General features: G+C 43.5%; 1 protein-coding gene across 6 annotated transcripts in view; it reads right to left on the bottom strand.

Moving 5' to 3' along the window:
- cep350 (centrosomal protein 350) overlaps positions 1-25,919 on the bottom strand; it is a 243,456-nt gene that overhangs the window by 131,576 nt on the left and 85,961 nt on the right. For all 6 annotated transcript variants that reach the window (XM_080195995.1, XM_080195999.1, XM_080196000.1 and 3 more), the window contains exons 9-11: positions 22,068-22,208; positions 11,432-12,057; positions 9,745-9,866 (exon numbers count right to left, since the gene is read on the bottom strand). In XM_080195995.1, the coding sequence (XP_080052121.1) occupies positions 9,745-9,866; positions 11,432-12,057; positions 22,068-22,208 (889 nt within the window). The remainder of the gene's footprint in view (positions 1-9,744; positions 9,867-11,431; positions 12,058-22,067; positions 22,209-25,919) is intronic.

The following is a 25,919-nucleotide window of genomic DNA, read 5'->3' as shown; positions in this document are numbered from 1 at the left end:
GTGTAGACAGAGTCATGGATGGGCGGCTGGTTTACATGATGCATTGGGCTACATGCACAACCTTTTGTAGTTTCTTGCAGTCTTGGGCAGAGCAGGGGCCATTTCAAGCTGTGATACAGGCAGGAAGAATGCTTTCCAGGGTGCATCGTAAAAGTTTGAGAGAGGCATAGCTGACATGCAAAATTTCTTTAGTCTTCTGAGAAAGCAGAGGCATTGGTGTGCTTTCTTAACGATAGTGTCGGTATGAGGGGACCGGGACAGGTTGTTGGTGATCTGGACACCTAAAAACGATCCTTTCTACTTCATCCCTGTTGATGTGGACAGGGGCATGATCTCCAATACGCTTCCTGAAGTCGATGACAAACTCCTTAGTTTTTGTTGAGAGAGATTATTACATTCACCTTTATCCTCAACATACACGAGTCCTTCAAAGAACTCAAATAAATTGGTTAAACATGATTTCCCTTACACAAAATCATTTTAACTTTGTCTGACTGCTTTGAATTTTTTTAAGTGCCCTACCAAAGCACCTTTAATAACAGTTTCTCACATTTTTCCCTTAGACAAATATTCAGCTAACTGGCCTGCAGTTTCCCACTTTGTCTCCCTTCTTTTTTCAAGAAAGGAGTTGGATTTACCACTTTTCAATCTAACGGAACCGTCCCTGAGTCCAAGGAATTTTTAAAAATAAAACCAACAGATCATCTATCTCACTAGTCACTTCTTTTAAGACCGTAGGGAGAAGTCCATTCAGATTCAGGGGTTTATCAGACAGTAGCCCTAACAATTTGTTCAATACCATTTCTTCCTTCCCTTCCATTTCCCAATTTAGTTATCTCTGGGATATTACTGGAGTCTTTTGTCATTCTGATGCAAAATACTCACTCAATTCTTCAACACCTCCCCGCTTATCACCATCAACTCCCCAGATGCACTTTCTATAGCAATGCTCACTTTAATTATTTTCTTACTAAGGCTGATGCCGGAGTTGAGGGGGTTGAGCTATGAGGAGAGGCTGAATAAATTAGGCTTGTACTTGTTAGAGTTTAGAAGAATGAGGGGAGATCTCATTGAGACGTATAAGATGATGAATGGGATGGATAGGATAGAGGTGGAGAGACTCTTCCCGCTCAGAAAGGATAGTAGGACTAGGGGGCACAGCCTCAAGATAAAGGGGGGGCGGTTTAGAACGGAGTTGAGGAGGAACTTCTTCACTCAAAGGGTGGTGAATCTCTGGAATTCTCTGCCCGTTGAAGTGGTGGAGGCTACCTTGCTAAATATTTTTAAGACGCGGGTTGATGGGTTTTTGATAAGAGAGGGGATTAAGGGTTATGGGGAGAGGGCGGGAATTTGGAACTGAGCCACGACAGATCAGCCATGATCTTATTGAATGGCAGGGCAGGCTCGAAGGGCTAGTTGGCCTACTCCTGCTCCTACTTCTTACGTTCTTATCTGTAGAAATTCTCACTACGTCTTTGTATTTCTAGCTAATATTTTCTCAAACTCTAACTTTTCCCTCCTCATGAATCTTTGTCATTCTTTACTGTTCTTTATACCAACCCAACACCCGTCTTTGAATTATTAAATGCTTCTTTTTATACCAACTGTAACATTGAGTGTGGATCCCTCTCTTGGAATATTTCTCTCACTGGAATGCATTTATTCTGTATATTCTGAAATAACACCTCAAATGTCTGCCACTGCATCTTGATCGACTTAACACTTATCAGTTGACTCTAGCCAGCTCTACTTTCATGCCTTCATAATCATCTTTATTTAAGCTTAAAATACTATTCATCAATACACTCTTCTCTCCTCCAAACTGAATGTAAAATTCAATCATATTTTGATCACAGCTGTTATGAGATTATCAACTAGTCCTATCGCACTGTACAATACCAGGTCTCGTGTAGCTTGCTCTCTGTTGTCTCCAGAAAGTGCTTTCTAAGAAACTATCCCAAAAACATATTTTTTATGAACTCCTCTCTGTTACCCTTCACACACCTGATTTTTTCCGTATATATGTAGATTTCATTCCCTCATGATTATCATTGCACTTCTGACATTATCTGCTCTTCTACACTCTGTCCTATGTAGTTACAAATAGGGGTCCTGTACACTACTCTCCTGGTGTCTTCTTGCTTTCATGAGTTCACATCTTAACCCAAACTTGTTTCGTATCCTCGTTTCCTGAATTTGCGGCATTCCTCTCCAATGTGCAAATCCCATTATAATTAACAGAGCCGCCCTTCCACCTTTTCCTAATTTCCTGTCCTTCCTAAATGTCATACATCCTTCAATGTAGGGACGCGATGGCCTAGTGGTATTATCGCTCGACTATTAATCCAGAAACCCTGATAATGTTCTGGGATCCTGGGTTCGAATCCATCACGGCAGCTGGTGGAATTCAAATTCAATAAAAAAATCTGGAATAAGGGTCTACTGATGACCATGAAACCATTGTCAATTGTTCTAAAAACACATCTGGTTCACTAACATCCTTTATGGAAGGAAATCTGCTGTCCTTACTTGGTCTGGCCTCCATGTGACTCTAGAGCCACAGCAATGTGGTTGACTCTCAACTGCCCTCTGAAAGCAAGCCACTCAGTTGTAACAATCACTATAAAATCGCAAAGGAATGAAACCAGACAGACTACCTGGCATCGATGCAGACACGGGAAAAGACAAAGGCAAAACAAGCAGCCCTGTCAAGCCTGCAAAGTCCTCCGTATAACATCTGGGGGCTAGTACCAAATTTGGGAGAGCTGTCTCACAAACTAGTCATGCAACAACCTGATATAGTCATTCTCATGGAATCATACCTTACAGATAACACGCCGCATGTCACCATTATCATCCCTGGATTCGCCCTGTATCACCGGCATGAGGGACCCAGCAAAGGTGGTGGCACAGTGGTATATAGTCAGGAGGGAGTTGCCCTGGGAATCCTTAACATCGACTCGGCACCCCATGAAGTCTCATGGCTTCAGGTTAAACATGGGCAGGGAAATCTTTTACTGGTTACCACATACCGTGCTCCTCCGGTTGATGAATCAGTATTTCTCCATGTTAAACAACACTTGGAGGAAGCACTGAGGGTGGCAAAGGTGCAAAATGTACTCTGGTTAGGGGATTTCAATATCCACCACTAAGAGTGGCTCAGTAGCTGCACTACTGGTTGGGTCCTAAAGGATATAACTGCTAGACCCATGCCAGGAGCAGCATCAGGCACACCTAAAAGTGAGGTGCCAACCTGGTGAAGCTACCAAACAAGGCTACTTGCATGCCAATTGGCAAAAACAGCAAATGGTAGACAAAGCTAAGCAATCCCACAACCAAAGGATCAGATCTAAGCTCTGCAGTCCTACCACATATAGTTGAAAATGGCAGTGGACTATTAAAAACTCACTGGAGGAAGGGCTCCACAAATATCCCCATCCTCAATGATTGAGGAGCCCTGCGCATCAGTGCAAAAGATAAGGTTGAAGTATTCACAGCAACCTTCAGCCAGAAGTGCCGAGTGGATGATCCATCTCGGCCTCCTCCAGTGATCCCCAACATTGAAGAGAGGTGGAGGGGTGGCACTGTTAGTCAAGGAAAACATCACAGTAGTGCAGAGGGAGGACGATATGGAAGAGATAGGGATTGAGTCGCTGTGGGTGGAGTTGAGGAATAAAAAGGGAGAGATCACATTGCTAGGGGTGTACTATAGGCCACCCAACAGCCCAAAGTCAGTGGAGGAAGGCATTTGCAGGGGCATTTTGGACAGGTGCAGGAAGAATAGAGTGGTTGTAGTGGGTGATTTTAATTTTCCCGGAGTGAATTGGAGGGGGCCTAGAGCTGGGGGTACGGAGGGAGAGGAGTTTGTGAAATGTGTTATGGAAGGGTCGCTAGAACAGTATGTAACTAGCCCGACTAGGGGAGGGGCTATACTGGATTTAGTGTTGGGAAACGAGCCGGGGCAGGTGGGTGAGGTAGAGGTAGGCGAACATGTGGCGAACGGTGACCACAAGTCCGTCTACTTTAGGATAAAAATGGAAAGGGACGAGTGCCGTCCGAACGGGAGTGTGCTGAACTGGGGAAAGGCGAGCTATGGCAGGATTAGGAGGGAGCTGCAGCAAACGGACTGGGAGGGACTGTTAGCTGGCAAGTCCACGGTTGGCAAGTGGGAGGCTTTTAGGGACAAAATGAAATGGTTGCAGGGGAGGTATGTTCCGGTTAAACGAAAGGATGGGAAAGGTAGGATTAGAGAGCCGTGGATTACGGGGGATATTGAAGACTTGGTCAGGAAGAAGAGGGAGGCGTATGTTAGGTCAAAACAAATGGGTACGGAGTGTGCGCTGGAGGAATATAGAGAGAGTAGGAGGGAGCTAAAAAGGGGAATTAGAAGGGCGAAGAGAGGGCATGAGATGGCTTTGGCTGGTAGGATTAAGGAAAATCCTAAAGCATTTTATTCCTATATTAGAGGCAAGAGAGTAGTTAGAGGGAAAATTGGTCCTCTTAGGGACAAGAGTGGAGAGTTGTGTATTGAGTCGGAGGGAATGGGGGAGCTCCTGAATGAATACTTTGCGTCGGTATTCACAAAGGAGAGGGGTTCGGAATCGTGCGGTCTCTTGGAGGGAGCGGAGGTTCAGTTGCAGGATATAGTTATTACGAGAGAGCAAGTGCTAGGGCTTTTAGGTAGCGTAAGGACGGATAAAGCTCCGGGGCCTGATGGTATTTATCCCAGGCTGCTTAGGGAGGCGAAAGATGAAATTGCTGGGCCTCTGGCGCACATCTTTGTCTCTTCTTTGGACACAGGTGAGGTCCCAGAAGACTGGAGGGTAGCAAATGTGGTCCCGTTGTTCAAAAAAGGTAGTAGGGATAACCCTGGGAATTATAGGCCGGTGAGTTTGACGTCGGTGGTAGGGAAGTTACTGGAAAAAATACTTAGTGGTAGGATGTATGAGCATTTGGAGAGTTGCGATCTGATTAGGGATACGCAACGTGGCTTTGTTAGAGGGAGGTCTTGCCTTACGAATCTGGTGGAATTCTTTGAGGAGGTGACAAAAACGGTTGATGATGGGAGAGCCGTTGATGTCATCTATATGGATTTCAGTAAGGCGTTTGACAAAGTCCCTCACGGTAGGCTGGTAGAAAAGGTTAAGGTGCATGGGATACGAGGCCAGGTAGCTAGGTGGATTGAGAACTGGCTGGGAAATAGGAGACAGAGGGTAGTTGTGGAGGGGACCTTGTCGGGCTGGAGGCCAGTGACCAGTGGTGTGCCGCAGGGCTCAGTACTGGGACCTCTCCTCTTTGTAGTCTACATAAATGACTTGGAAGAGGGCGTAGGTGGTGTGATCAGCAAGTTTGCTGATGACACCAAGATGGCAGGGTTGGCGGGTACGGAACTGGATTGTCAGGTGATACAACAGGATATAGATAGGTTGGTGCAGTGGGCAGATAGGTGGCAGATGGCATTTAATCCTGACAAATGCGAGGTGATGCATTTTGGACGGAATAATGCAGAGAGGAGCTATGTGATAAAAGGTAGGCCGATTAGGAGTATAGACGTACAGAGGGACCTGGGAGTGCAGGTTCACAAATCCATGAAGGTTGCGTCACAAGTGGAGAAGGTTGTTAGGAAGGCTTATGGGATGTTAGCCTTTATAGGAAGGGGCTTAGAGTATAAAAGCTGCCGTCTAATGCTTCAGTTATACAGAACGTTGGTTAGACCGCATTTGGAGTAATGCGTCCAGTTCTAGTCACCTTACTACCGGAAGGACGTGGAGTCTCTGGAAAGGGTGCAGAGGAGGTTTACCAGGATGTTGCCTGGCATGGGGGGACTGGGTTACGAGGAGAGATTGAAGAAACTGGGGCTATTCTCCTTGGAAAGACGGAGATTGAGAGGGGACATGATAGAGGTATATAAGATACTGAAGGGAATAGATAGAGTTAATAGTGAGAGACTGCTCCCTAGACTGGGTACGAACACGAGAGGTCATCATTTAAGGGTGGGGGGGGGGGAGGTATAATTTGGAGGTGAGAAGAAGGTTCTTTACGCAGAGAGTTGTGGGGGTCTGGAATGCACTACCGAGTAGGGTGGTGGAGGCAGGAACGTTGGACTCGTTTAAGATGCAGTTAGATAGGCACATGAGTGAAACGAGAATGGAGGGATATGGTAGGGGCTATTAAATAGGGTTAAACCTCGGGAGACACCGGAAGGGCAGGCTGTATGATTAATATTTTTTGTCTTTATTCCACAGGTGGAGGTCCATCTCGTGTCAAGCGAGGGGCATGCACACGGCGGGTCGTGCGTGGGCTGCTCTTGGAAGTCCAGGAGTGGCCTAGTACTTCATGTCGGTGTGTGTGCTTGATCCTGGACCGGTAGACGGACGCCGCAACAGCTCAGTGACTAGCACTGCTAGCTGTGCAGATACATGGATTTGGGCCTGTGTCTGTGGGAGTTTGCGCATTCTCCCTGTGGTTGCGTGGGTTTCCTCCGGGCGCTCCGGTTTCCTCCCACACCCCAAAGATGTGCTCTTAGGCTAATCGGTTTCTACCAAATTGACACTATTTCTTCCCTGAATCTGACTGAGTAGGGTCCCATTCGTAGACATGCAGGGTAGAATAGGTGTAGGGTGATGCGGCGGCACAGGCTCGTTGGGCCGAAGGGCCTGTTTCCCGTGCTGGGTTGTTCTTTGTATCTCAGATGCCGTTCTCCAGCCAATTCGATTCATTCCACATGATATGGAAAAACAGTTGGAAGCACTGGATACTGCAAAGGCAACGGGCCCAGATAACATTCTGGCAATAATACTGAAAGGCTTGTGTTCCAGAACTTGCCACTCCCCTACCCAAGCTTTTCCAGTAGTTACAACACTAGCATCTATTCAACAACGTGAAACATTGCCCAGCTATGTCCTGTATGTAAAAAGGACAAATCCAACCCGGCCAATTGCTACCCAATTAGTCTACTCTTGGTCATCAGTTAAGCGATGGAAGGAGTCATCAACAGTGTTATCAAACTGCATCCTGCTCGGCAATAACCTGAAGCTCACCACCACCTTCTCAAGGGCAACTAGGGATGGGCAATAAATGCTGGCCAGCCACTGACACCCATGTCCCACGAATGATAAAAGAATTCAGTTCCCAATCTCTATCATGTATCAGTAACGGCTATCATATCGTACTTATTTATTTCTATTTGCACAATCAGTTCCTCTCTTTTCATTCAAATGTTATGTGCGCTTAGATACAGACTCTTTAGTTCTGTCCTTTTATTTTAGTGTCTAGTCTTATTTTTGACTTACTCTTAAGATGGGTATTTCTGTTCCTCCCTGTCACATTAGGTTCATCATTCCTCACCATGAAACCATGCTGACTTTGCTGTTGGAACTGCATGGAAAATAAGGCAAAGTCAACATGGTTTCATCAAGGAGGAGTCATGCCTTAACATGAACAGAAGGTTGGCTAACATGAACAGAAGATTGGCTGACTGGCAGAGGCCTCAAAGTGCCAGGGACCTGGGTTCAATTCCTGGTTTGGGTCACTGACTGTGTGGAGTTTGCACGTTCTCCCTGTGTCTGCGTTTCCTCCAGGTGCTCCGGTTTCCCCCCTCAATCTGAAAGACGCGCTGGTTAGATGCATTGACCTAAGCAGGGACCGGAGTGTGGCAATTAAGGGAATTTCACAGTAACTTCATTGCAGTGGTAATGTAAGCCTTACTTGTGACTAATAAATAAACTTTCAAAACTTTTAAAAAAGCCCTTTACAAGATGGCAGCTGGTGACTAGTGGAGTTCCACAGGGGTCAGTGTTGGGATCACAACTTTTCACTTTATACATCAATGATCTAGATGAAGGAACTGAGGGCATTGTGGCAAAATTGATACAAAAATAGGTGGAGGGACAGGCAGCATTTTAAAGAGGCTGAGAGGCTGCAGAAGGACTTGGACAGGTTAGGAGAGTGGGCAAAGAGGTAGATGGAATACAATGTGGGAAAGTGTAAGGTTATGCACTTTGGTAGGAAGAGGAGGCATAAGCTATTTTCTAAATGGAAAGAGAATTCAGAAATCAAAAGCACAAAGGGAGTCCTAGTTCAGGATTCTCTTGACTTGGTAGTTAGGAAAACAAATGCAATACCCTGCCATACTTATGTACTTTAGTTACTTAGTTTACCCAATTATTTACTTTCTTTTATAATATTTACCACTCGTTTCTGTGCTCTTTTAAACCTTTGGAATATATAGACCTTAACTAAACAGCTTGCTTCTTCCCCCATAGTAGAGAAAGAACCAATTTTTACAGGGTGAAAAAGTTAGAAAAGCAAAGGAGTACCTCCCCCCGCCCTTCTCTCTTCGCTAAACTCCCTCAGCTCACCAAACTCCCATAGTCTATTACAGTCAGACTCCAATGCTGACTGCACTGAGAATATCTCAATTTATACGTTCTGAACAAATAAATGAGGTTTGGCAGAGACCAGTTCAAGCCAGTTTCGTTGGTTAACTATTTCAGCTTCTTCTAGGAGATGGAATTTATCTCCTTGATTAGGTCCCTAGATGAGATGTAGAATTTAAACAGTACTTGCAATTGAATGTTAAATACAAACAATATTAGATTTCTAGGAAGACATTTAGGCTTCCCTCAGCTCACCAAACTCAATATAAGTAAGTTGTTGCCAAATAATTCTCGTACAATACTTGACCAAAAAAATTTCAACACAAAGGTACAAAACAAAGTTCCTCTGTATTACAAAGCATCACACAACAGGAGGAGGAATGAATAACCAGATGATACAGTAAATGGAACAGAATTAACAGAAAGCACCATCAACAGAGGAAGTCATTTTCAAAGTTGAGACAATTTGGAGAAGCAATTATTAAAGCAGAGAGAACTTCAGAGGGGTTCTGTTGAGGCTTTAATAATGTACCACTGAAACCAGTATAAAGAATCGATGTAATGGGTGCAGAGAAAAGCAGGTTGAACAATCCCAAGTGAAAAGGAGATGATCTGTAATTAAATACAGGACAAAAAAAAGACATACAAAGCAGGAAGGGCCACTTTGAAGGAGTTCTGGAAATAAATACCAATGCACACCTGAGGTAAAGATTTGTTCACCAGTCTAAGGCAGTATTCAACGGCAAAACTAAAAGTTCCAAGGAATGAGTCCCCTTTGGGTCCCTCATCCTCAAAGACAGCCCTCTCAGAAGGGGTTCACATTCAGATATCCCAGGACAGCAGGACAAAAGGACACAAGAGCAGAGAAAATTCCAGAGAGATAATGTTTATTTATACACAAGCTGATCAACAGTCAGAGTAGGTTGCTGGGAAAGGCTAAGCTACTGGGCTCATGCAATAAACAGGGAGCTACTATAATAGGAAATAGGGTTAAAAACGCGATAGCATTTTTCTGTGACATTATAGAGTTATGGTAAACTCAAAATGTTCAGCCATCATGAAAAGACCATGAATTTAATTTGGTTACAAATAAACTTAATTGAGTGACATGCTTCATAAGGAATAATGAAGGATTGTAGAAGAGAAGGCGTTAGGAAATCTTAGAAAGCAACTCGATTCTTATCACTTTGATATTCAATACATGCCTGAATTGTACATACCTTTGACTTCACAATAACTTTGATTTTGAGTGGATTCACAGATCTATCTGAAAGAAGGCTGTGGGAAGTTCAGCTCCAGGATAGATTTTGATCCTAAGGGATGCACTTGGGTTGAAATAAATTCAGAGAGTTAAAATATTCCTTACCTGCCAGCAGGATGTGAAGGCTCAGATAGAGACATGTCGCTGCTTGATGAGGCGCTAAGGGGCCGCTCCTGACCTTTGTTTTCTTTGTCAGATTCCCCTGATGGCTGGTAGACAGTCCTTGACTGGATAAAAATCATAAGGTAACATTTTTTTATATTAGAAAGAGCTGAACAGTATGTAAACCACTGTCAAAGGCCACCTCGTAACAGTATGTGGTGCAGCATTCTATAAAGACTTGAACGTAACTTGCACACAACCAGGTCAGCCAGCCATTACCAGATCTGACCACATTAAGCACCATTGGGCACTGCTCTCATTTAACAAAACTGCTCACTACTCCAGAAACATCTAAGAATGTAAAGACAACCCTGGCTTCTTTGCTGACTACTAACAGCCTCCCTTTAGTTCCAATAACAAATGCAAGGTGTGCTCATAATTTTGCCACCAAAGTGTCCATTTCCATGCTGCAAACCTCTATGACTCTATCCGTTCAGCTGTACTGGCTACTGACACACAGTTTCCCTACCCAGCAACCCCTGGCTCTGCCACCAGGCCAAAAGTTCCTAAGGCTCTCCCTGCCCTGAACCCACTCATACCATAGAACCATAGAAAATTACAGCTCAGAAACAGGCCTTTAGGCCCTTCTTAGGCTGTGCCGAATCATTTTTTGCCTTGTCCCACTGACCTGCACTTGGACCACGTCCCTCCACACCCCTCTCATCCACGAACCCGTCCAAGTTTTTCTTAAATGTTAAAAGTGACCCCACATTTACCACTTTATCCGGCAGCTCATTCCACACTCACGCCACTCTGCGTGAAGAAGCCCCCCGCAATATTCCCTTTAAACTTGCTTGCCTCCTACATCCCTATTGCCCTTTCTGAATTCATCTTCTGTTCCATCATTCCCAACTGAAAGGCTGCCCATTTTATTTTCATTCTTGGTGACATTCAGTGTTTCCTTCTCTGCACCATCCCCAATCTCACTTTCTCAACAACATTCCTGCCTCCTAAATCCATGCATATCCTTCCTGCAGTTCCATATGTTAGAACCTCTCCAATCAGGTTTCTACCACACCACAGCACTGAAATTGCCTTAATCAGAGTCACAACGACATACTGTAATTCCAATTGTCTGCTTGATTTCTTTGTTCTGGAGTTTGTTCCAGGTCATTCAGCTCTTTTAGCAGTCTTCTTGATACCTATTTCATTGACCAAGCTTTTAGTTACCTGTTTTAATATACCCTCTTTTAAATCAGTGTCTTTTTTTTTGCCTGATTGGTCTTTCAGGAGTCTCTGGGAGGTTTTCTGCATTAAAGCTGATATATAAATGCAAATCCCTATCAGGGTCTACATCTTCGGTGGCAACACAGCTGGTTAAACAATACCTCACGCCTGCTGTCTAATTGCATCAAATTTAATAAAGATACTTTAAACTTACATTTAACCAAAGCTTTCAAACAGGATTTGGCACTACATACTCATATCTTGTTACATTACATTTAGTTCAGTGTTGCCATATCCTTTGCAATCACTATCTATGCTGCCTCCTCCAGGAGTCCTCTAGGGCTCTGGTCTCCCTCCTGTGTTCCTTTGCAACCCCTTTCACACTCACGAGTGCCAGCTGAATTTAGGGAGATTCTGAATTAGAATACAAATCAGTGCAGCACTACACAAAGAAAATGATCACCTGTCTCTCCTCCAGTGCTGCCTGCTGGTGAGGCGGCTCATCAACCTTTGCTGGCTCTGACACATACTTTGAAAATGTTTCCTGTAAATGTTTCTGGCATGTGGCTTCTGGCCTGGGCTTTGAAAAGGCTTCCTTTTGCTTCCTGTAGAGCTCCTGCAAGCGTTTGTTCTTCTGTTCCATTGCTTCCTTCTGGGCTTTCTTCTCCTCCGTCTGCCTCTTCTTCCTCTCTACCTGCTGCCGAGCAATATATTGGCGCACCTCCTCAGCATCATAGTGCCGCAACCGTTTCAGTTGCATTTCCGTGCTCAGATTAGGCTTTTCCTGTTTTCTTTTAACTGGACTGGCACTTCTTGAGGAGGCCCTGCCTCCAGTTGACTTCTTACCATCTTCCAAACCCACCTTTTCTTCTGGATCTTGAATGGATGCCTTGAGCTGAAGGTCATCAAGAATCCCTCGAACTTCCACTGGTAGCACATGTGTATTCAACAAATCCAGCTCATTCTGCTCCTCTTCCTTTCTCTGGTCAGCCTCTGGCTGCAGCTCAGGTTTCCGCCGCTCAGAACTTCTGGGCCTCAACTTTCTGGAACCATCGATCCTGCTGTCAGAGTCTGCTCTTATGGTATTTCCTGTAGAAAGTGTAGAAAGAAAAACCCTTAAGGAGAGAAGCCCTTTATGAATGAGGTGGACAGATTTACATCAATCACATTATTAATCCTCTGCATCACATGCATGAGATTTTTATTACAAGTGGGACAACCAAATAATTATAAAATTAGGTCAAGTTGTCAACAATAACACCAAAATAGAGAGATTTGAATAACTGAGCTAAAGAGTGGAGAAAAAAATGACTGATATGAAATTCAATTACAGCCTTTTAATTGTTTGGTACAACAGAACTTTAAAACAAAAATCTATGACAACGAAAACCAGCTGCAGTGCTGAGACTACACAGAGGCAAAACAGAAGGCCTACTGCCAATATAAAATAGCCTCATCATTAAACACACACTATCATTTTGCTCCTTTATAAAGTTGAGACAATATCAAACAACTATTGCTTGAACAAAGAGCCAATGGAGAATTCTTTACTTTCAAAGCACTCTCATTTTATCACAAAACCACCACCCGCGTCATTTTCCTGCTGGCAGGGAGACAATGCAGGGTGATACCTCCTGTCTGGTTGCTCAGTGACAGTACAGGTCGAGTGCAGTCCACAGTGCTTCTAATGGAAATAACAGACACTTAAAAACAGACAAATATTGACTGGAAAAAGAGAGGTAGACAATACGAAAAGGCCCCTGATAAAGTCCAAGATTATCACCGAGTAATGCAATTTATTGAGGTCAACAGCTTTACACACTTCCCGACAGAACTGCTTCAGTATACACTGGGATACGCCAGATCATGACATTGTAAGGGGAAGGGGGAGATAAGCAGGCAGTCAATGTTTAACTTGTAGCTCCCAGCATTTTAAAATGAACCCTTTTCTATCCACTTCTAAGACTTACTATAGAGTTACTGAATCCCAACAGTGCCATTCGACCCATTGAATCTACACCAACCCTCTGACAGAGCACCTTATCCAAATCCTATCCCCATAACCCTACACACTTACCCTACTAATCTCCCCTTAACCTACAAATCTTTGGACACTAAGGGACAATTTACCATGGCCAATCATCCTAACTTGCACATGTTTAGATTGTGGGAGGAAACCAAAGCACCCGCTGGAAACCCACGCAGATATGGGGGAGAAGGTGCAACTCCACAGACAGTCCAAGACCAAAATTGAAATTCTAATTTGGGGTATGGTAAATTTTGATGATATTAGACAGGAACTTTCAAAAGTTGATTGGGAGGTATGTTAGCAGGCACAGGGACATCTGGTAATTGGAAGGCTTTCAAAATTGTGTTAATCAGGGTAAACACATTCCTTTCAGATTGAAGGGCAAGGCTGGTAGAAATAGGGAACCCTGGATGACTCAGGATATTGAGGCCCTGGCCAAAAGGAAGACGGAGGCATATGACATGCATGGGCAGCAGTGATCAAGTGAAGAGTATAGAGGTTGTCAAAGTAGAGTTAAGAGAGAAATCAGAAGAGCAAGAAGGGGACATGAGATTGCTTTGGCAGATAGGGTAAAGGAGAATCCAAAGTGCTTCTACGAATATATGAAGGGCAAAAGAGTAACTAGGGAGAGAATAGGGCCTCTTAAAGATCAACAAGGTTATCTATGTGCAGATCCATAAGAGACGGCTGAGATCCTAAATGAATATTTCTCATCAATATTAACTGTAGAGAAAGGCATGGATGTTAGGGAACTTGGGGAAATAAATAGTGACGTCTTGAGGAGTGTACATATTACAGAGGTGGTGGTGCTGGAGGTCTTAAAGTGCATCAAGCTAGATAAATCCCCGAGACCTGATGAAATGTATCCCAGGACGTTGTGGAAGCTAAAGAGGAAATTGCAGGTCCTCTTGCAGGGATATCTGAATCATCAACAGCCACTGATAAGGTACCTGAAGATTGAACGGTAGCAAATGCTGTGCCCTTGTTTAAGAAAGGCTGCAGGAAAAAGCGTGGGAAACACAGACTAGTGAGCCTAACATCTGCAGCGGGTAAGCTGTTAGAAGGTATTCCAAGAGACAGGATCTATAGGTATTTAGGGAGTCAGCATGACTGATTAGGAAGTCAGCATGGCTTTGAGAGTGCAAAATCATGTCTCACAAATTTGATTGAGTTTTTTGAAGGAGTAACTAAGAAGGTAAATGAGGGCAGTGCAGTCAACATTGTCTACGTGGACTTCAGCAAGGCCTTTGACAAGGTACCACATTGTAGGTTGCTGCATAAGATTAAATCTCTCAGGATCCAGGGTGAGGTAGCCAATGGATACAAAATCGTCTTGAAGACAGAAGACAGAGGGTGGATGTAGACAGTTATTTTTCAAACTGGAAGCCTGTGACCAGGAATCAGTGCTGGGTTCACTTACTTGTTATTTATATAAATGATTTGGACGAGAATTTAGAAAGCATGGTTATTAAGTTTGCAGATGACACCAAGACTGGTGGCACAGTGGACAGTGAGGAAGGTTATCTAGGATTGCAACAGGGCCTTGATTAATTGGGCCAGTGGGCTGATGAATGACAGATGGAGTTTAATTTATATAAATGAGAGATAATGCAATTTGGTAGATCAAATCCGCGCAGGACCTACTCAGTTAATACTAGGGAGCTGGAGAGAGTTATAGAATAGAGATCTAGGGGTACAGATTCATAGCTGCTTGAAAATGGAGCCACAGATGGACAGGGAGGTAAAGAAGGCATTCAGCATGCTTGGTTTCATTGGTCAGAACAATGAATACAGGAGTTGGGAGTTGTACAAGACATTGGTAAGGCCACACTTGGAGTGCTATGTACAGTTCTCGTCACCCTATTATAAAAAAGGATATTATTAAACTAGAAAGCGTGTAGAAAAGATTTACTAGTTTGCTGCCAGAACTTGATGGTTTGAGTTATATGGAGAGGCTGGATAGACTGGGACTTCTTCTCCTGGAACATAGGATGCTGAGGGGTGATCTTATAGAGGTCTATAAAACAATGAGGGGCATAGATAAGGTAGATAGTCAACATCTTTTCCCAAAGGTAGGGGAGTCTAAAACTAGACAGCATAGATTTAAGGTGAGAGGGGAGAGATACAAAAGGGTCCGGGGTAACTTTTTCACTCAATAGGTGGTGTGTGTCTGGAATGAGCTGCCAGAGGCAGCAATAGAGGCGGGTAGAATTTTGTCTTTAAAAAAGCATTTTGACAGTTACATGAGTAAGATGGGTATACAGCGATATGGGCCAAATGGGACAATTGGGACTAGCTTAGTGGTAAGAACTGAGCGACATGGATAAGTTGGGCCAAAGGGCCTGTTTCCATGCTGTAAACATCATGACTCTATGAACCCGAGACACCCTGTGAAGGCAGCAATTTTAGGCACTGTGCTACCATGCCACCTCATTCCTTTATAATTCTTCTTAATTGGACTGCTGGTCCAAATCCAATCATCTTTATCAAGTAAGGGCAACAATTCAAAAAAGTATCACCCGATCATAACCTGGTCCAGCAGGACATCTAATACCATCTGCCATTAACTAGACTTGCCCTTGCATCAATGGGTACTTAATGCTTTGCAGACAAATTGATGAGAATTCAGGCGGAGCAAGAGAAGCAACATCCTAGATCTGAGTGAGCAGAGCCAGCTGTGAAGTCACTTCTAAGCAATGACCTAGCGACTTACAGCTGCTTTAGAAATGAAAGCTAGGTAACAAAACAAGGAAAATAGGAGCTAATTGGGAGTATCAAATTTCAGCCGACTGAGCTGTAGAACAACACACAGAAAAGCTGGTGTCCTGAAGAAGCAAGTCAAACTCTCTGCGAAAAAAGTCAGCTTTCTGTTCAGCAGAAAGTAGAACTCCTGAAGCTGTTGGAACAATGAGGGACTGAAACCTAAATACACAGGGAATAGCTCAGGCACATTTGGTATCTGTAGGAGAGGTGACCAGACCATGAGTCGGTATAATTGATCAAACAAGAACTCCTGAAAGCTGTCATAACTAGGGGGAGAGAGGGTTCATAGGAGTGTTAATTATATCCTTGGTGTTAATTATATCCAGGGAACCTGGATGAAATAAAGTTGCCAAGGAAACTACACAAAGATCAAATTCATTGAGTGGGAAAAACTAAGTACAAGAGGCAGAGTTTACAGAACTTTGGGACTGCACATGGTGCCATATTTATGCTGACAGCAAAGTGAAAGTTACCTTTATTCTATCAACTATTTGAAGTAAAAAGTTTAATTTCTGTTGAAATAAGATTTGTTTGTCATACTTAATTTTATGTTGATTTTGGGTTTCATAGAATCATAGAAACTCTACAGTGCAGAAAGACGCCATTTGGCCCATCAAGTCAGCACCAACCACAATCCCACCCAAGCCCCTACCCCCATATCCCTACATATTTCACCCGCTAATCCCTCTAATCCATGGGTTTGATGCATTCAACGTATCTGAATTGATGCAAGCAGCAAGGAGCCATTTTCATGAAGTTAGTAGCACAGCAATGCATTTCGGACATGAGTATTTGGATATTTTAACTGTGCATCTGCTCCTCACCCAAAGTTGCTGTACCTTTTGCACATGTATAAGGGGTCTCTTATTAGCTTCACAGTTGCTATGAGGCACTGCAACTGTGAGCTGTGCTGGTTCAATGGGCTGGAAATGTATTGCAGAATACAGATCTGGAAGGTCTCTGGTTTAGTCCTGGTTTCAAACTGTGATTGTCACCTAGAGATGTGTACAATATTGCACACAATATAGAGCTCATTGTGTTTAGGCTAACATATTACCGTGGACAGGAAATTAGTTAGTTAACAGGAAACACATTAGTTATAAATGGGTCACTTTCAGGTTGGCAAGATATAAAACAGAAACATAGAAAACAGGACTTGACCATTATGTGTCATAATGAAAATGGCTGCTCATCCAATTCATTAGCCTGGTCTCAATTTCCTCCCATATCCTTTGATGGCTTTACCACGCAAGCTATATCTAACTTCTTCTTGAAAACATACATTTTGGCCTCCACTACTTCCTGTGGTAGAGAATTCCCCAGACTCACCCCTCTCTGGTTGAAGTAATTTCTCCTCATCTCAGTCCTACATGGTTTATCCCACATCCCAGAAAGTGACCCCTCGTTCTGACTCCCCCACCACTGGACACATCCTTCTTGCATCTATCCTATCTAGTTTCCAGAATTTTACAGGTTTCAAAGAGATCCTCCCCACCCCCTACTCCTCCACCCTTTGCCTATCCACCATCATCCCTTCAAGCAACGTTACACAATCCATCCTAGCCAACTCATGTCGCATACAATCAGTTTCCTTTATTTAAATTCAGGAACCTGGTCTCAGCAGTAACAATGTCACTCTCCATTTTGATGAAGGATTATATCACATTATGGCTGTTCATCACCAAGAGCCTCGCACAATTTGATTGCCATTAAATCCTTTCTCATTACACAACGCCTGTTCTCTAGCTGGTTCCTCAATGTATTGGTCCAGAAAACCAATCCGTATACAATCCAGGAATTCATCCTCTAGGGTTGGGGGGGGGAGGGGAGGGGGAGAAATCAGAGTTAATATTCTTCCTCACTACTGCAATAGCTTTCTCTTTAATTAGCAAAGAACCTGTAACCACCTTTTCCTTTTTGTTTGTCCTTCCTAAATACTGAACACCCCAGATGTTCAGTTCCCATCCCTGATCACCCTGCAGTCTTGTCTCTGTAATCCAGGCTACAATCATACTCTTTTGCATCTATTTGTATGATTATTTTGTCCACTTTCTTGTGAATGCTCCACACATTAAGACACAAAGTCTCAAGTTTTGTCTTTTTAACATACCTTCTCCCATTCCAATTATTTTTCACTATGGCCCTGTTTGATTCTCACCATGAACTGGTCTGAATGTCCGAGGAATCTGAAACTCTTTCCCTCATACCATCTCTTCAACCACATATTCATCTGATACATCCTGATATTTCTACTCTGACTAGCATGTGGCACTGGTATTAATCCTGACATCACTACCAAAGAATACATTTGTTGTCTTCACAAATAAGAACACAAATCAGATACCGGAAAGGTTGGAGAACGCAAGATGTAGTGAGAGAGAACAACTGAGGAAGACCAATATAAGTAGAAAAATGGTGCTGGAAATATTGATGGGATTGAAGGTGGATAAATCCCCAAGGCCTATTAATCTACATCCCAGAGTACTTAAGGAAGCGGCTCTAGAAATAATGGATGCATTGGTGGTCATCTTCCAGGATTCTGCAACAGTCCCTGCAGATTGGAGGGTAGCTAATGCCAATCCAATATCGAAAAAGAGGGGTAGAGAGAAAACAGGAAACTACACACCAGAAAGCCTAACATCAATAGTGGGCAAAATTCTCGAATCCATTATCAAGGATTTTATAGCACAGCATTTAGAAAGCAGTGGCAGGAGAAGACAGAGTCAGCATGGATTTATGATATAGAAATCATGCTTGATGGATCTGTTGGAATTCTTTGAAGATGTAATGAGTACAATGGATCAGAGGGAACCAATCAATGTCAAACGCTTTCTGGAAGTCCAAACAGACAAAGACCTGCATAAGAGATTATTGTGCAAGATTAAAGTGCTTGGGAACTGGGGGACGTCTGTTGAGATGAACAGAAAACTGGTTGGTAGAGAAGAAACAAAGAGTAGAAATTAATGGGCCCTTTGCAAATTGGCAGGCAGTAACTATTGGGATACCACAGAGGTCAGTGCTGGGACCCCAGCAATTCACAACATATGTTACTGACTTGGATGAGGGAACAAAATGTGACATCTCAAAGTTTGCAGCTGATACCAAGTTGGGTGGGAGGGTGAACTGTGACGAGGATGCAGAGATCTGTCAGCATGATCTGGACAGATTGAGTGAATGAGCAAATCAATGGCAGATGCAGTATTATTTGAATAAATATGAGGTTATTCACTTTGGAAGCAAAACAAGGCAGCACATGAATGGCTGTAAATTGGGAGAGGCAGGTATGCAGCAGGACCTGGGTTTTCTTGTGCACCAGTCGCTGAAGGTAGAGAAGGTATTGAAGGCGTTAAGAAGGCAAATAGTATGTTTGTCTTCATTGCGAGTAGTTTCAAGTACACTAGCAGGGATGTGTTATTGCAATTATACAGGGTCTTGGTGAGGCCACACCAGGAACATTGTGTGCAGTTTTGGTCTCCTTTTCTGAGGATGTATGTTCTTGTTCTCAAACAAGTGCAGGAAAGGTTTACCAGGCCGATTCTGGGGATGGCAGGTCTGATGTATGAGGGCAGGTTGACCAAGTCAGGATTGTTTTTGCTGGAGTTCAGACAAATGAGGCAATCTCATGGGGATTTATAAAATTCAAACAGGATGAGCCAGAGTAGATGCAGGGAGGATGTTCCTGATGCACCTGCAGGCTGGGTTTTTGCGACTCATGCACAAGGACCCCGAGGTCCCTCTGCACCGTCGCCTGCTGCAGTTTTTCGCCACGTAAGTAATAGTCCTTCCTACCATTATTCCTACCAAAGTGGACCACCTCGCACTTGCCAACATTAAATTCCATTTGCCAGTTCCTGGCCCATTCGCCCAGCCTATCTAGATCCTTCTGCAGACTCTCCACACCCTCTGCACAATTTGCCGTTCCCCCAATCTTGGTGTCATCAGCAAATTTCGACACCCTACACTCGGTTCCCTCCTCCAGATCATCTCTATAAATGGTAAAAAGCTGAGGCCCCAGCACCGACCCCTGGGGCACTCCACTTGTCACCAACCGCCAATCTGAATAGCACCCATTAACCCCCACTCTCTGCCTCCTATTTGACAACCAATCCTCTATCCACGCTAACACCCTACCCCCGACTCCATGCCCTCTTACCTTCTGCAATAACCTCTTGTGAGGTACCTTGTCAAACACCTTCTGAAAATCAAGAAAGACCACATCTACCAACTCTCCTCTATCCACCGCCCTAGACACATCCTCATAGAACTCCAATAAATTGGTCAGACATGACTTCCCCTTAATGAAACCGTGCTGCGTCTGCTCTATCAAGCAATTCCCCTCAAGATGCCTTGCTATTTCCTCCTTGATGACGGATTCTAACATTTTACCTACAACAGACGTTAAACTAACCGGCCCATAATTCCCTGCCTTTTGCCTGCCACCCAAGATACTCAAAATCAAATAATCTTCTTACTTTAGGGCAGCACAGTAGCAGTGGTTAGCACTGCTGCTTCACAGCACCAGGGGCCTGGGTTAGATTCCAGGCTTGGGTCACTGTCTGTGTGAAGTTTGCACATTTTCCTCGTGTCTGTGTGGGTTTCGTCCGGGTGCTCTGGTTTCCTCCCACAGTCCAAAGATGTGCGAGTTAAGTTGATTGGCCATGCTAAATAGACTGTAGATGCATAGGTTACAGGATTAGTGCATAAAATATGTACAGATATGGGGGTACGGCCTGGGTGGGATTGTGGTCAGTGCAGACCCGATGGCTGAATGGCCTCTTTCTGTACTGTAGGGTTTCTATGATTTTTTTCTATGATTACTACAAACTATAAAACACCGAATAAAGACTTTACAAACTATAAGCAACAAAGTATTAAATACTTATCTTAACACCCATCCAATCAGCTGCTTCCACTTGCCCCTCGGTCACTTTTGAATCCTGAAATCACCTCAGGATCTCTAAAGTCCAAGCTAGCAGTGCACTCTCAACTTCACTCTTTCCCTTGCTCTTTTATACTCCCAGCTCTAATTCCAGTCTCACTGTCGCACTTTTTCCTCCCTGGCTCCACTTTCTAACTTTACCTTACTTTGTTTACTTTATTGTCTTATTACATTTTAACTTTACTTCCCTATTGCTAGCATTCCTTACTGAAATCGAGTTGTTTCTTTATAAATGATGCAATATTCTAGTTTTAGCTTTTTAAACACAATTCCTAATTGTAGTTTCTCATCAACCAATGAATTTACGGTTTTTCTGTGAAGTTACTCCTGAATTTATTTTTTAAACTCAGCCTGCTGCCCCAGTAGAGGTGTCCCTTACAGGTATGGCCATCTCTGCTCCATAAGGTAAGTATTAAAGTGTCACACGATCAGCTCAACTACGTACTATATCAATTAGTTTTTTTGGACATGGGGAGAACATGCAGACTCTGCACAAATAGTGAACCAAGCCAGGAATCGAACACAGGTCTTTGGTGCTGTGAGGCAGCAATGATAACCACTGTGCCACCATCATATACTGTTCACTGTGTTGAAGTGTTCAAATATCAGGGGACATAGCTGACAACGAGGAATAAGAAAATAAGTCAGATGAAACTTGTTTTCAAGCTAGTGAAGCAAGTAATGATAGAAGCTCACTGACGTGTTCAAGAGGCTGAGAGATGCACCTCTAATCAGACTTCAGTAACAGTAAGGCACCAGGTAACTGGGTTGCATTACTAATAGAATAAGCTTCATTGGAATTCATGCCCTTTTTCCATTCCTAAAACCTGAACAAAATGGCTCACTTCTCAGAAATATCAATACAACGCCTTCAAATGCTGCATTAACCTAGATCTTTACAATTTATAGAATTTCATGAGTGGCAGATATCTCAAGTGTCAAGGTTTTAATTAAGCTTTTAAATGATTAAATGTAGGCTAACAAACATCATAGGCTTTGCATGCTGTTTGGGGAGAGTGGAAAATGTAAAGAGTTCAACCTTACAGAAAGAACTTAAGATTCCCATGAAAAATGCGAATTGGAGGATCGGTAACCGTAAACAACAACTGAGAATAAATATGTTGGGCATTTTGGTTTAAGTATATTCTAAATGTATCTCATTCCTAAAATTAACACCGCTAAACATGGTTATCAGCATCTCATGTAGGCTCATGCACTATTGACAAGGCTAATCACAGCATTCCATGCACACAAGTTAGTGACCACCCAATTAAAGGTCAGCAGATTCCACTCTATTTATTGGCATGGGTCAACATATTCAAGAACAACAGCTGATACAGAAGGTTTAAGCTTTGATCAACTACTCACTTGGCTTGGCACTCCTCTCTCTCCCAGCTCTTGGATTGGGAACCACCTCATTTTCCAACACCATCTTAGGAACAGGTCCCAGAACCATCTTCACCAGCTTCTGACCTTCACGCCAGGAAGCTGTGTTAATAATATGGGCACCTGAAAGAAAGGGAGAGCATTAACAAATTGAATAGTTTAGCAATAACTTGTTGATCATAAACTGTTCATTCTAAGTCAACCGAAGTCTTCGTCAAAGCACATTCTCTTAGCACAGTTCACAAATGATCAAACTCGAACTCTACAATTGTAGTGAAAACCAATAAGGCTCTCTGAACAATCAATTTCGAATCGAAAGCTTCCTGCAGCTTCATCACATCAAATCTTGGGTAAAAATTAATGTTCAAGAGTTAAAGACATCAGAACAGGTGCATTCAAGAAAAGCAGTTTCATGTGCCTGTCTCTGAGGGGAATATGCCCATTCCCTCCAACTGCTGCACTGCCATTCAAGACCTGCTGTGAAATCCTCTCTTTATATTCCCCATCATGTTCACTGTGCCATCAATGCACTTCTCAGCATATCCAGTTCATTAACATGAAGGCCCAAGTGAATTGAAATTTCTTTCACTTCAAAGATGCTAAATCAAAGTGGCCTTTTTCCAATTCCCACTGATTCCTATATGCCTCTGATTCTATTACGTTCAGCTGTCCACCCGGGTTGAACCACATAGTATATTACCTCTACTTATTTTTATTATTCATTTGTAGGACATGGGCGGTGCTGGCTGGCCAGCATTTCTTGCCCATCCCTAGTTGCCAGAGGGCAGTTCAGAGTCAACCACATTTGTGCAGTTCTGGAGTCACATGTAGGCCAGATTAGGTAAGGACAGCAGATTTCCTTCCCTAAAGGACATTATAGAACCAGATGGGTTTTTCCAAAAAGTGACAATGGTTTCATGGTCATCAGTAGATTCGTAATTCCAACTTTTTGTTTTATTGAATTCAAATTCCATCAGTTGCCGTGGCAGGTTTCGAACCTGGTCCCCAGAACATTAGCTGAGTTTCTGGATTAATAATCTAGTGCTAATACCACTAGGCCATTGCCTTCTAGGCCACTGGTCTGCCATATGCTGTTACGCCGCTACCATAACCAACCAGCTCCCAAGATTGCAGTTTTTCATAAATAAAACAGAAAAGGCTGGAAAACCCAGCACCTCTGGCAGTATCCATGAACAGAGAAACAATGTTAATGCTTCGAATTCAGAGAGTCCATTATAAAAGGAGGCAAAAGCAGGATACTTTTAGGTTAATGTGCAAAATTCGAAAGATGAGGTTGAGGGTAACATATATAACAGGCTGACAATTGATTAGCATACAGGAAACAGAGTAGGAATAAATGAGTCTTTTTCAAAGTGGTAGGCACATCTTTCTCCAGAGAGAGAGAAGTGACTATCACTTCAAAAAACTCCTGCTAGGTTATAAGGAGAGGCTGGATAGACTGGGACTCTTTTCCTTGGAGCATAGGAGGCTTAGCTGTGATCTTGTAGGAGGTCTATAAAATAATGAGAGCATAGTCAACATCTTCTCCCAAAGGTAGCAGAATTGAAAGCTAGAGGGCATAGGTTTAAGAAGAGACAGATACTCAAAGGTTCCATCCAGAGGGGCAACTTTTTCACAGAGGGTGGTGTGTCTGGAACAAGCTGCTAGAGATAGTAGTAGAGGTTGTACAATTTTGTCTTTTGAAAAGCATTTAGAGAGTTACGTGGGTAGGATGATATAGAGGGATGTGGGCCAAATGCAGGCAACAGGCTTTGTGATTTAAAAAAAAGGGTGGCATAGACAAATTGGGGTGAAAAGCCTCTTTCCACACTATAAAAACCTAAGAACGTAAGAAATAGGAGCAGGAGTAGGCCATCTAGCCCTTCGAGCCTGCCCCGCCAATCAATAAGATCATGGCTGATCTGAAGTGGATCAGTTCCACTTTCCCGCTTTCTCCCCGTAACCCTTAATTCCCTTGTCTATCAGAAATCTATCTACCCGTGACTTAAATATATTCAACGAGGTAGCCTCCACCACTTCAACGGGCAGAGAATTCCAGAGATTCACCACCCTTTGAGTGAAGAAGTTCTTCCTCAACTCCGTTCTAAACTGCACCCCCCCTTATTTTGAGGCTGTGCCCTCTAGTTCTGTTTTCCTTTCTAAGCGGGAAGAATCTCTCCACCTCTACCTCATGTTGCAACTGTACACAACTCTGGTGCGGCCGCACTTGGAGTACTGTATGCAGTTCTGGTCCCCACATTACAGGAAGGATGTGGAGGCTTTGGAGACGGTGCAGAGGAGGTTTACCAGGATGTTGCCTGGTATGGAGCGGAGGTCATATGAGGAGAGACTGAGGGATTTGGGGTTGTTTTCGCTAGAAAGAAGGCGGCTAAGAGGGGATCTTATTGAAACATATAAGATGATTAGAGGTTTAGATAGGGTGGATAGTGATAAGCCTTTTTCCTCGGATGGAGAAAGCTAGCACAAGGGGGCATGGCTTTAAATTAAGGGGGGGTAGTTATAGGACGGATGTCAGGGGTAGGTTCTTTACCCAGAGGGTGGTGAGGGATTGGAATGCCCTGCCTGCTGCAGTTGTAAATGCGCCTAGTTTGGGGGCGTTTAAGAGATCCATGGATAGGTTTATGGACGAAAAGGGATTGGTTTAGATTAGTGGGTCATTGTTTTTTAACTGGTCGGCGCAACATCGTGGGCCAAAGGGCCTGTTCTGCGCTGTAATGTTCTATGTTCTACCCTATCTAGTCCCTTCATTATCTTGTAAGTCTCTATAAGATCCCCCCTCAGCCTTCTAAACTCTAACGAGTACAGGCCCAGTCTATTCAATCTCTCTTCATAAGCTAACCCCCTCATATCCAGTATCAGCCTGGTGAACCTTCTCTGTACTCCCTCCAAGGCCAATATATGCTTTCGCAAATAAGGGGACCAAAACTGCACACAGTACTCCAGTTGCAGCCTCATCAGTGCCCTGTGTAGTTGCATTGCAGCAAGACCTCCCTGCTTTTATATTCTATCCCCCTCGCTATAAAGGCCAACATTCCATTCGCCTTCTTGATCACCTGCAGACTGAGTTTTTGCGATTCGTGCACAATGACCCCCAGGTCCCTCTGCACTGTAGCACGCTGCAGCTTTTCACCCTTTAAATACTAATCCCTCCTACTATTATTTCTACCAAAGTGGACAACCTCACATTTGCTAATGTTATACTCCACCTGCCAGGTCCTCGCCCACTCACTCAGCCTATCCAGATCTTTCTGCAGACTTTCCACGCCCCCCACACAATTTGCTTTTCCACTCATCCTTGTGTCATCAGCAAATTTTGTTACCCTACACTCAGCCCCCTCCTCCAGATTGTCTACGTAAATGGTAAACAGTTGAGGCCCCAGCACCGATCCCTGCAGCACTCCACTAGTCACCAACTGCCAAGCAGAAAAGCACCCATTCATTCCAACACTCTGCTTTCTGTTAGATAACGAATCCTCAATCCACGCTAACACTTTACCCCCCACTCTGTGTACCCTAATCTTCTGCAGCAACCTTTTGTGAGGCACCTTATCGAATGCCTTCTGGAAATCTAAAAACACCACATCCACCGGTTCCCCTCTGTCTACCGCACTAGTCACATCTTCATAGAAATCCAATAAATTCGTTAAACACGACTTCCCCTTAACAAATCCATGCTGCGTCTGCTTGATCAAACCATTCTTTTCTAGGTGTCTTGCTATTTCTTCTTTGATGATGGATTTCTATATACCTCTGACTCTATAAGGTGTTGCCAAACCTGCTGAGCTATCCAGCATTTTCTGTTATTATTTGGAT

This window comes from Carcharhinus amblyrhynchos, chromosome 9 (assembly GCF_965287045.1).
Source record: "Carcharhinus amblyrhynchos chromosome 9, sCarAmb.v2.hapA, whole genome shotgun sequence".
Taxonomy (NCBI): Eukaryota; Metazoa; Chordata; class Chondrichthyes; order Carcharhiniformes; family Carcharhinidae; genus Carcharhinus; species Carcharhinus amblyrhynchos.
The sequence above is the reverse complement of the archived record's forward strand: the minus strand, read 5'-3'. Positions and strand labels throughout refer to the sequence as shown.